General features: G+C 45.2%; 2 protein-coding genes across 4 annotated transcripts in view; one reads left to right on the top strand and one right to left on the bottom strand.

Annotated features, from left to right (window-relative positions):
* Positions 1–5: 5 nt before the first annotated feature.
* On the top strand, positions 6–6,079 carry LOC140406196 (uncharacterized; the record flags this gene model as incomplete). Its single annotated transcript, XM_072494334.1, has 1 exon — positions 6–6,079. A coding segment is annotated over one exon (816 nt), but the record flags the coding sequence as incomplete, so codon positions are not given.
* A 1,927-nt stretch (positions 6,080–8,006) lies between these two features.
* Positions 8,007–12,473, bottom strand: part of LOC140406199 (uncharacterized) — a 64,419-nt gene continuing 59,952 nt past the window's right edge. For all 3 annotated transcript variants that reach the window (XR_011939075.1, XR_011939076.1, XR_011939077.1), the window contains exon 2: positions 8,007–8,621. The gene's annotated coding sequence lies outside the window, so the exon portion shown is untranslated. The remainder of the gene's footprint in view (positions 8,622–12,473) is intronic.

Here is a 12,473-nt window from a genome sequence, read left to right as displayed (position 1 = left end):
AATGTGGGAAGGGATTCAGTTTTTCATCCACCCTGCAGAAACACCAGCGAGTTCACACTGGGGAGAAGCCGTTCACCTGTCCTGAGTGTGGAAAGGGATTTAGACATTCATGCACTCTGCAGAAACATCAGCGTATTCACACTGGGGAGAGGCCTTTTATCTGCTCTCAGTGTGGGAAGGGATTCTCTCAGTTATCCCACCTGCAGGTACATGGGCGAATTCACACCGGGGAGAGGCCATTCACCTGCTCTCAATGTGGGAAGGGATTCAGTGATTCATCCCACCTATTGACACACCAACGAATTCACACTGGGGAGAGGCCATTCTCCTGCTCTCAGTGTGGGAAAGGATTTACTCAATTATCCAACCTGCAAACACACCGGCGCGTTCACACTGGCGAGAGGCCATTCACCTGCTCTCAGTGTCGGAAAGGATTTACTCAAATATCCACCCTGCAAACACACCAGCGAGTTCACACTGGGGAGAGGCCATTCACCTGCTCCCAGTGTGGGACAGGATTTATTGATTCATCCCATCTATTGAGACACCAGCGTATTCACACCGGGGAGTGGCCATTCTCCTGCCCTCAATGTGGGAAGGGATTCAGTGATTCATCCACCTTGCAGTCACACCAGCGGGTTCACACTGGGGAGAGGCCGTTCAACTGCTCTCAATGTGGGAAGGGATTCACTCAATTATCCAACCTGCAGACACACGAGCGAATTCACACTGGGGAGAGGCCGTTCACCTGCTCTCAGTGTGGGAAAGGATTTACTCAATTCTCCAACCTGCAGACACACCAGCGAGTTCACATTGGGTAAAGATCGTTCACATGCTGTCAATGTGGGAAGGAATTCCATGATTCATCGCACATGATGAGACACCAAGTTCATAATTAATTTCAGTGGTTCTATTTTGATGTTATTGTTTCTGCTCTTAGTTACATTGCGGATGGCATTTTGTTCATTCTGACTGTTGGTCAATGAGGATGGGTGGAGGGTTTCTTTCTGCTGGACTTGTCGGTGGTCAAAGGGCTGATGCTCATTGAGCCTTGTTGCGAATACCTGGCTTCAAATTGCACAATGATCACTGAGTGAAAAGGTGTTTGGATTTTTGATGATATTTAGTTGTCAATTTTCTTTTCAATCCCCCAAAACATGCTATGTTGCCATGGAGATGGATCCTCATGGTTACATGGTTCCTTTGTTCAAGTTACGTGGGTGTTCTTTCACAGAAAGAAACTGTCAAGGTATGAGAGGCAAGTTACCTGTGATAGATTGGGAAACTGATGGGAGACAGGCAATAACTAATCTTTAAGAAATAATTACATATTTACATGGGGATTAGTTAGCTCAGTTGGATGGGTGGTATGCTTCTGACGCAGAGCAACATGAACAGTGCCGCTTCAACTCCCGCACCAGCTGTGCTTATCCATGAAGGCCCAGCCTTCTCAACATTGCCCCTCAGGTGACGTGCGGTGACCCTCAGGTTGAATCACCACCAGTCAGCTCTCTCCTCTGTCAAAGGGGGAGCAGACTATGGAGCGCTGGGACTTTGGCGACTTTCATTTCACCTGTATACGTAACATATAGATTCATTTTGAGAACAAAAATCCAACAGGAAAAGTGATACAACCGTGACTAACAAAGAAAAGTTAAAGATTCCATTAGATCCATGGAAAGTGGCCAAAATAGTAGTAAGTCTGAGGATTGGGTACTTGATTTATAATTCAGCAAAGGACCAAGCAACTTATAAAGTCCCAAAAGACGTGCTGTTAGGTAATTTGGATATTCTGAACTCTCCCTCTGTGTACCCGAACAGGCGCTAGAATGTGGCAACGAGGGGCTTTTCACGGTAACTTCATTTCAGTGTAAGCCTACTTGTGACAATAAAGATTATTAATATTATTATTAAAGAGAGAGAAAATAGGGTATGAGAGCAAACCTAAAAAGCGACTGGAAAAGTTCCTCTAGGAATGTGAAAAGGAAAAGATTAGCAAAGACAAATGTGGGTCCAGTCCAGACAGAGACAGGAGAGTTTATAATGGGGAATAAGGAAATGTCAGAGAAACTAAGCAATGTGTGTCTGTCTTCACAGAAGAAGGTACAGAAATCATCCCCAAAACACTGGAGAACCAAGGGATGAGTGAGCACGAGGAACTGAAAGAGATTAGTATTAGTGAGAAAGTAGTATTGGAGAAATTAATGGGATTGAAAGTTAATAAATTCCCAAAAGCTGCTGCTCTACATCCCAGAGTGTTGAAAGAGGCGGCTGTAGAGATAGTGGATACATTGGTGATCATCTTTCAAAATTCTATAGATTCTGGAATGGTTCCTGCTGATTGGAAGGAGGTAAATGTAACCCCACTATTTGAGGAGGGAGAGAGAAAACGGGGAACCACAGACCCATGAGCCTGACATCAGTAGGAGGGAAAATGCTACAATCTATTATAAAGGATGTGATAACATACAAATTAGGAGCAGGAATAGGCCACTCGGCCCCTCGAGCCTGCTCCACCATTCAATAAGTTCCCGGCTGATCTGATTGTAACCTCAACTCCACATTCCCACTGAACCGCCCCCGATAACCTTTCACCCCTTGTTTATTCATCTATCCAACTCTGCTCTCAAAATATTCAAAGATTGGGCAGCACGATGGCACAGTGGTTAGCACCGTTGCTTCACAGCTCCAGGGTCCAAGGTTCAATTCCCGGCTTGGGTCACTGTCTGTGCGGAGTCTGCAAGTTCTCCCTGCGTCTGCGTGGGTTTCCTCCGGGTGCCCCGGTTTCCTCCCACAGTCCAAAGATGTGCAGGTCAGGTGGATTGGCCATGATAAATTGCCCTCAGCGTCCAAAAAGGTTAGGTGGGGTTGCTGGGTTACAGGGATAGGATGGAGTCAGGTGCTCTTTCCTAAGGGCCGGTGCAAACTCAAAGGGCCAAATTGCCTCCTTCTGCACTGTAAATTCTGTGATTCTATGACTCTGTTTTCACTGCCCTTTGAGGAAAAGAGTTCCAAAGACTCCCAATCCTCTGAGAGAAAAAAGTTCTCCTCTGCCTTAAATGGACAAGTTATTACTTTTAAAGTGACTCCAGTTTCTAGGTTCTTTCCACATCCACCCTGTCAAGGCCCCTCAGGATCTTATACAGTTCAATCAAGTCACCTAAACTCCATCGGACACAAGCCCAGCTTGTCCAATCATTCCTCATAAGACCAGCCTCCAATTCCAGGTATGAGTCCAGTAAACCTTCTCTGAACTGCTTCCAACACATTGACATCATTCCTTAAATGAGAGCAATACTGTACACAGTGCTCCAGATGTGGTCTCAGCAATGGCCTGTATAACTGAAGGTTAACCTCCCTACTTTTTAGCTTCCCTAATTACTTGCTGTACCTGTATACTCGCCTTTTGTGATTCATGCTCTTGGACACCCAGATCCCTCTGAGTCTCAGATCTCTGCAATCTCTCACCATTTAGATAATAAGCTTTTTTATTCTTCCTGCCAAAATGGACAATTTCACATTTTCCCACACTATACTCCATTTGGTAGATCTTTTCCCACTCACTTAACCTATCTATATCCCTTTGTAGTCTCCTGATGTCCTCTTCACAATTTACTTTCCTACCTACCTTTGGAACATTGGAAAATAGGAACAGAAGTTAGCCATTCAGCCCATCGAGCCTGCTCCAACATTCAATATGATCATGGCTGATCATTCACTTCAATGCCTTTTCCCCCACACTATCCCCATATCCCTTTGTGTTATTGGGATTTAGAAATCTGTCAGTCTCTGCTTCAAACACACTCAATGACTGATCTCCCACAGCCCTCTGGGGTAGAGAATTCCAAAGATTCACAACCACCTGAGTAAAGAAATTCTCTCCGAGACTGGTCCTAAGTGGCTTTCCCCTATTTTGAAATTGTGTCCCCTGGTTCCAGACTCTCCAACCAGGGGAAAAATCAGACCTGCACCCACCCTGTCTATTCCTTTATGGATTTTGTAAGTTTCAATGAAATCCTCTCTCATTCTTCAAAATTCTGGAGAAAAGAGGCCCAGGTTCCCCAATCTCTCTTCATAGGACAGTCCGATCTTGCTCAGAACAAGTCTAATGAATCTTCGTTACAGTCCCTCTATGGCAATAATATCTTCCCTAAGGTAGGGGGAGTAAAACTGCACACAGTACTCCAGCTGTGGTCTAACCAACGTTCTATACTATTGAAGCAAGTCTTCACTACTCCTATACTCAAATCCTCTTGTGATAAAGGCCAATATGCCATTAACCTTCCTAATAACTTGCTGCACCTGCATGTTCGCCTTCGGTGACTTATTGACAGGCCGCCTGGGTCCATCTATACTCGGGTCCCTTTACCACTATAACCACTCCCGTTAACTGCACAAGAGGCTCAGGTCGCAGAGGGAGACCATTTGGCCGAACGTGCTAATGCCAGATAGTCCAATTTTCTTTTGAAATAAAGAGTTGAATATGTTTCTTGCACCCTTTTCAGGTAACGCACTCCTGATCACAACAACTTGCCTGTGTTTTAAAAACAAATTATTCAGGATCTAGTGTGTTTGGATTTTCATTGAGAATTTCAGAAAGAATCAAAATATTGCTCAAAATTAAAGCTCAATCTTTGTCAATCATTTTGATGAGGGGACCAAGTTTGTGGAAAATCTAAAGAAAAAGATCATTTTCGATAGTATCACAGCGGCTCCAAAAGATTTAGATTTTACATTTAGATATATTGTTACTTGTACTGAGGTACAGTGAAAAGTATTGTTCTGCATACAGTCCAGGCAGATTGTTGCATACATGAAAAACAGAGGACATACAATAAATACACAATGTAAATACACAGACATTGGGTGAAGCTTAATGAGTGTAGTGCTAAGTGTAGTCATTGTTGTAATGTACAAAACTGTAGGTAGGACTGGGAAATCCATTTAATTTTATAATTCCATCACTTTTCCACCATATTTATGGCTTTAAGTAACAAGGTCAAGGAAGCCATTTTAAACTCTAACATCCAGCGTCTTGCACCGATTATGCAACATTTCTTTGTTCATCACATATGGATTTCATGTTGGAAGCCAGTCACAAATCAGTTGATTAGAATTCGTGAAACAATGTAATCGATAAAATTGTAATGGCTGAATTGTTCTTTTATACATTAAGATTGTACAACCCAAATGTTTCTAAACTGCAGAGCTAGCATAAATTGTTTATACAAAGAAAGTATTTTGATAAGCAGCGGGCTACCATGTTATACCCAAGTCTGGCTCAAGAATAAGCGTATTATTCCACCTGATCAAAATTAGTAAAAAAGAAAGATATTGCTTTCCACAACCTGTCTTTTTAAACCAGTGTATCTTATATTAACCAAATGTATGAATTAGATTACTGTATTAATGAGCTACCAGCAGTAGCAGTAATACCTAGTGAGGCTTAATCAAATTGCAGCTAAGGAATCCATCATGAATCAGTAGTTATAGTGAAAGACTAAAAGTCTTTTTACATTTGCTGTAAAAATGTACAATCTTAATTGATGTGTATTTAAAAAAATACGAAATGAAGATAAATGTACTGGCAAGAGAGACCTTCAAGCTCAGATTAGCCTCAACATTTGAAACTGTATGAATAAGGGATTGTATAGAATCAGATAAAGGGATAGTATGAAACAGTTCGATTGTATTCCTGTCTAAGATAATGAGAGTAGGCAGTATAAGTAATTGGGGATCCAATTCAATTAATCTAGTAACCAAATTGAGCAATTATCATGTTACAACAGGCCCAACTCTGACGTGAGGTAATGGTCACTTTGGGGATAAAAGTAGAGGTTCCGAAGGTCTTCCTTGCAGGCCAAGTACTGAAGATTCCCGAGGCCGAGTTCCAAGGAAATTACTGTCAAAGAAGGAGCCAGACTCCCGAGGCGGAATTCCACAAGAATTACTGTCACAGAAGGAGCCAGAGAGGGTTACACTTCTACAGACTGATCACCCGCATAAAGTTGTAAAAGTCAATGTCTTAAAGTTGTTTAGTAAACCTTTTTCATTTAATAAACTTTTAAAATTTACTATCCAGAGGATTCTGAATTTGCCTTAATTGGTTGAAGTCTTATCCGAACCAAAGTGAATTTATTAAGTGGTAATTTGTGGGTAGCTGAAATCAATTAAGTTCCAGATAACAAGATCAGATAACATTAATCTTCAATTTAAAAACTTGCATTTCTATAGCACCTTTCACAGCCACAGGATGTCCCAAAGTGCTTTACAGCCAATGAAGTACTTTTCAAGTGTAGTCACTGTTGTAATGGAGGAAACGCAGCAGCCAATTTACACACAGCAAGATCCCACACACAGCAATGTGATAATGAGCAGATGATCTGTTTTTAGTGATGTTGACTGAGGGATAAATATTGACCTGGACACCGGGGATAACTCCCCTGTTCTTCTTCAAAATAGTGGCTGTGGGAACTTTTACATCCACCTGAGAGGGGCAGACAGGGCCTCAGTTTAACATCTTATTTGAAAGAAGGCTGTTCTGACAGTGCAGCACTCCCTCAGTGCTGGGACGAGGAATGTTGGAACTGGTTTTTGTCCACAGGACCCTAACTGGGATTTAACCTTCTGATCCAGAGGTGAGAGAGTTGCCCACTGAGCCAAGGCAGACACTAGTTAGAAAGGAAAAGTTATACTTTAACCTTTGCCTCAATCTAATAATTAAATAACATCGATTTAACTGCCAAATGTTGAAGTGTTGATTTCGAGCCACAAGTTTTTCCCACTTGCTCCTCTGCACCTTTCTGTCTCTCTACTGCTCATATCAATGACAGCCAGGCGACGGAGCTGAGGGCTGAAATTAGCTGAGAATAATGGGGCCTGCATCCCAGTTGGTAAACTTCCATGGGTGTTGCACTAATAGAGTGGCATACATCATAGAATTTACAGTGTAGAAGGAGGCCATTCGGCCCATCGAGTCTGCACCGGCTCTTGGAACGAGCACCCTACCCAAGGTCCACACTAAGGGCAATTTTGGACACTAAGAGCAATTTATCATGGCCAATCCACCTAACCTGCACATTTTTGGACTGTGGGAGGAAACCGGAGCACCCGGAGGAAACCCACGCACACACAGGGAGGATGGGCAGACTCCGCACAGACAGTGACCCAAGCCGGGAATCGAACATGGGACCCTGGAGCTGTGAAGCAATTGTGCTATCCACAATGCTACCGTGCTGGAGGACTGAATGGGAAATGGACCTCCAACCAATTGTTACATCGGTCACTGTTCCGATCCCAGACCAGACCCCAACAGTGGCTGGGATACAGGACCCCAATATTTCAGTTTATTTGTAAGGCTGCGGAAAGAATGATTCGTTCCAGGAGTGATTGCATGAAGAAATAGGGTTTGGTTATGTTTAAAAGAAAACTTTATTGTGGCTACAATATTAAACGTTTTAACTTCACACCCAAAAACAACAGCTTACAATTACCCATTTAAGCACTACTACTCAATCCCCCATTAAACAACGGGAAAAGAAAGATACAGCTCTCAATCTGTCTTACTGTGGGAGAATTGTGGACCCAGAATTCAACTCCTCTCTCCAAACCTTTCTCCAAAAACTGATCTTTAAAGATTTTTAAAATGTCTTTCTGACTTCCTTGGTTGCACCCAGCAATGACCTCGTCTCCCTAAGCTGGAAAACAAATGATCTCTGACAGCTGCAAAGTACATTCATTCCACAAATACTTTCCCAGTCAGACCACAGTCCATTAGTCCAGACTGAAAAAACACATTCCTTTGTCAATTTCACCTTCTGGCTACTAAAAACACCCAGGCCCTGCCAAACAGGATCCTTCGTTAAAATAAAAACAGGACCTCTGCAGTGAATCACACTCTAACCCCACGCTTTTAACCCTGAAATTGCCCAATACATTTATGATCCAATTTTCCTAAAATCTTCCAATCGTCACAGCTTCCCCTTTAAAAAAATGAACCAGCGATGTACGCAGATGGCTTTATTTTTCTAAAAACTTTTTAACTTTAAACATTTCTTCTGATTACATGCAACTTATAATCTATAATAACATTTTACATTTTTCAACAGGCTAACATACACGTGAGTATAGTCCATTTTAGTCTTCTCACATGTCACAGTCATTAGCATAAATTTAACCACTACTTCGAGCGAGAGAGATTTCAACGGTCAGGGTGGCCTCCCAAGATTACACAAGAAAAGCTTCATCAACAGTTCAGTGATAAATGCACAGAATGGTGGCACAGTGGTCAGCACTGCTGCCTCACGGCGCCGAGGTCCCAGGTTCGACCCTGGCCCTGGGTTACTGTCCGTGTGGAGTTTGCACATTCTCCCCGTGTCTGCGTGGGTCTCACCCCCACAACCCAAAGATGTGCAAGATAGGTGGATTGGCCATGCTAAATTGCCCCTTAATTAGAAAAAATAATTGGATACTCTAAATTTTAAAAAACACACAATTCAGTGATATGTAGTTGCCTGGCTCTGACAGCAGAATTCTTCTCTTGATGGTCAGACAGGTTGCTATCGATGCTGCAGCATTCATCATCTGTTCTTCACATTTATCAGCTGCTTTGTATTCTGTGTCTGTTGAGGATAGCCAAAAATAATGGGTAAGTGCTGGTGCATTTGGACAGTGCAAAACAACAGTCAGTGCATGCAAACGTTTGCTGAACATTCTGGCTACATTTGTACAAGCTCTTCAGCCTCCACCACAGACGATGCTCTCTATAAAACTGTGAGACAGCTCCAGTCCTGACCAGATACTAGTATAATCACCTCTTGTGTCACTACCGGTGTGGCATGGTAGCACAGTGGTTAGCACTGTTGCATCACAGCACCAGGGACCCAGGTTTGATTCCCAGCTTGGGTCACTGTCTGCGGAACTGCACATTCTCCCCATTGAACCAACTTGCTTGAACTAAAATTATCCACTTCATCCACCACCTGCTCTTGTTTTTACCAACCATCTGATCAAACATGTTTTCTGACAACTGAACCTCAGCCTCCCTATTGGCACTCCTCAAATTCTCTTCCTCCTGTCTTAACCAGTGGTTTTGTGATCTGATTACCACACAATTAGGAAACACTCCTGGATCTATTTCTTGCAACATCTCAGTTCCACTTTCCACTGGCTTTTCAACCATAGTAGGTTGCACTCCCACCTGTGATCCAGGTATATTATTATCTAGGATAAATTTATCCTAAAAAGGTAATTTTTCTTTTACTCCTACTACCACTTCACCACTTTTCACTGAACTCTCTCGCCATACCTTACATAGTGGCACACTACTGCTCTCACCACTAAATAATAATAATAATCGTTTATTGTCACAAGTAGGCTTCAATTAAGTTACTGTGAAAAGCCCCTAGTTGCCACATTCCGGCACCTGTTCGGGGAGGCCGGTACAGGAATTCAACGCGTGCTGCTGGCATTGTTCTGCATTACACGCCAGCTATTTAGCCCACTGTGCTAAACCAACCCCATATTCCACAAATGACCACATTTTCTGCCAAAACTCCTCCCAAACCATTTCTCACCATTAAAGATTGACTTGCTCAAATATATTCAGAACTACCTGGAAATCAATGACACAGGTGAGGTTTCGGCGGTGGTGCCTGGGAGGCAATGAAGGCGGTGGTTAGAGGGGAGCTGATCTCGATACGGGCCCACAGAGAGAAAGCCGACAGAGCAAGAGACGGACGGACTGATAAAGGAGATACTGCAGGTTGACAGGAGGTATGTGGAAAACTCAGAGGCAGGGCTTCTAAGGGAGCAACAGAGGCTACAGGCGGAGTTCGGCTTGTTAACTACAGGGAAGGTGATGGAGCAGCTGAGGAATGTGAGGGGGCGATATATGTACATGGTGAGAAGGCCAGCAGAATGCTTGCACAGCAGCTTAGAAAGAGGGAGGCAGCCAGGAAGAGAGGGAAAGTAAAGGATGGGGACGGAAACGTGGTCGGAGACTCAGCAGGGGTGAATAAGGCGTTCAAGGAGTTTTACAGCAGGTTGTATGGGTCGGAACCCCCAGCTGGGCCGGAGGGAATGAGGCACTTTTTAGGGGGGGCTGAAGTTCCCGAAGGTGGACGGGGGGTTTGGAGAAGGGCTGAGGACCTCAATTGGGTTGGACGAAATAGCAGAGGGACTGAAGGCCATGCAGTCGGGTAAAGCCCCGGGGCCAGACGGGTACCCAGTGGAGTTCTGTAAAAGGTTCTCTGGGCTATTGGGGTGGCTGTTGATGGGGACATACAATGAGGCAAGGGAACCTGGGGTGCTTCCCCCGATGATGTCACAGGCCACTATCTCATTGATCCTGAAGCGGGACAAGGACTCAGGGCTATGCGGAACCTATAGGTCATCCCTACTAAATGTGGACGCCAAACTGCTGGCCAAAATCTTGTCCTCTCGGATTGAAGACTGCGTTCCGGCCGTGATTGCGGAGGACCAGACGGGATTTGTTAAGGGTAGGCAGTTGGCGGCCAATATAAGAAGGTTGTTAAATGTGATTATGATGCCCCCAGAAGGTAGGGACGTGAAGGTAGTGGTCGCAATGGATGCAGAGAAGGCATTTGATTGGGTGGAATGGGAATATCTGCAGGAGGTACTGGGGTGGTTTGGATTAGGGCAGGACTTTATTGACTGGGTCAGGCAGTTGTATCAGGTTGCGAGCTACGGACGGACAGGTCAACATCGGACTATGTCAGGCTGCATCGGGGACGGGACAGGGATGCCCACTCCTGTTCACGTTGGCCATAGAGCTGCTGGCAATTGCACTGAGAGCCTCAAGGGGATGGTCCGGGGGGGGAGTGGAACACAGAGTCTCTCTATATGCAGACGACCTGCTCCTATATGTTTCGGACCCACTAGAGGGGATGGAAGAAATTATGAGGATTCTGGGGGAATTTGGCCTGTTTTCGGGTTATAAACTGAATATGGGGAAAAGTGGGATGTTTGTGATCCAGGCAAAGGTCAGGAGAGGTGATTGGGGGAGCTGCTGTTTAGGGTGGTAGGGGGAAGCTTTCGATACCTAGGCATTCAGGTGGTGCGGGAATGGGAACGGCTACACAAGTTAAATTTGGCCCGATTAGTAGACCAAATGAAGGGCGATTTCCGAAGGTGGGACGCGCTTCCGTTGTCACTAGCTGGGAGGGTGCAGATAGTGAAAATGACGATCCTCCCGAGATTCCTGTTTGTGTTTCAGTGTCTCCCCATCTTTATTCCATGGTCCTTCTATAAACGGGTCAATAAGGTGATCACTGGCTTTGTATGGGTGAGTAAAACCCTGCGAGTAAAAAAGGGGATGCTTGAGCAGAGCCGGGGGAAGGGCGGGCCGGCGCTGCTGAACTTTAGTAATTATTATTGGGAGGTGAATATAGCCATGATCAGGAAGTGGGTGGTGGGGGGAGGGTCGATATGGGAGCGTGTGGAGGCGGCATCATGCAACGGCACCAGTTTGGGGGCATTGATAACGGCGCCTCTGCCATTCCCGCCGGCACAGTACTCCACTAGCCCGTGGTGGTGGCAGCCCTGATGGTCTGGGGCAATTGAGGAGGAATGTGGGAGTGGAGGGAGCATCGGTGTGGTCTCCAATCTGTAATAATCACCGGTTTGCCCCGGGAAGGTTAGATGGAGGGTTCCGGAGTTGGCAGAGTGCAGGGATTGAGAGGATGGGAGATATGTTTATGGAGGGGAGCTTTTCTAGCCTGAGAAAGCTGGAGGAGAAATTTGGATTGGGTTAGGGGAAATGAGTTTAGGTACCTCCAGGTACGGGACTTCGTACGCAGGCAGGTCTCAACCTTCCCGTTCCTACCACCAAGGGGGATACAGGACAGGGTAGTTTCCAGAATGTGTATGGGAGAAGGGAGGGTTTCGGACATTAATAGGGAACTTATGGGGTCAGAGGAGACGCAGACTGAGGAGCTGAAACACAAATGGGAAGAGGAGTTAGGAGGAGAGATAGAGGATGGTCTCTGGGCGGACGGGTTGAGTAGAGTCAACGCGTCCACAACATGTGCCAGGCTCAGCCTGCTACAATTTAAGGTCATTCACCGGGCCCACATGACAGTGGCCCGTATGAACAGGTTCTTTGGGGTAAAAGATAAGTGCGCAAGGTGTGCAGGAGGGTCAGCGAACCATGTCCATATGTTCTGGGCATGCCCGATGCTTAGGGGATTCTGGCAGGGGTTTGCGGATGTCATGTCCAAGGTGTTAAAAACAAGGGTGGCACCGAGTCCAGAGGTGGCGATTTTTGGAATGTCGGAAGACCCGGGAATCCAGGAGGAGAAAGAGGCAAACGTTCTAGCCTTTGCTTCCCTGGTAGCCCAGAGATGGATACTATTAGCCTGGAGGGACCCAAAGCCCCCGAAGACGGAGACCTGGCTAACTGACATGGCTAGCTTTCTCTGTTTGGAAAAAATCAAGTTCGCCTTGAGAGGGTC

Source organism: Scyliorhinus torazame, unplaced genomic scaffold (genome assembly GCF_047496885.1).
Source record: "Scyliorhinus torazame isolate Kashiwa2021f unplaced genomic scaffold, sScyTor2.1 scaffold_359, whole genome shotgun sequence".
NCBI classification, from domain to species: Eukaryota; Metazoa; Chordata; class Chondrichthyes; order Carcharhiniformes; family Scyliorhinidae; genus Scyliorhinus; species Scyliorhinus torazame.
Note: the sequence above shows the minus strand (reverse complement) of the source record. Positions and strands in the feature narration are given on the sequence as shown.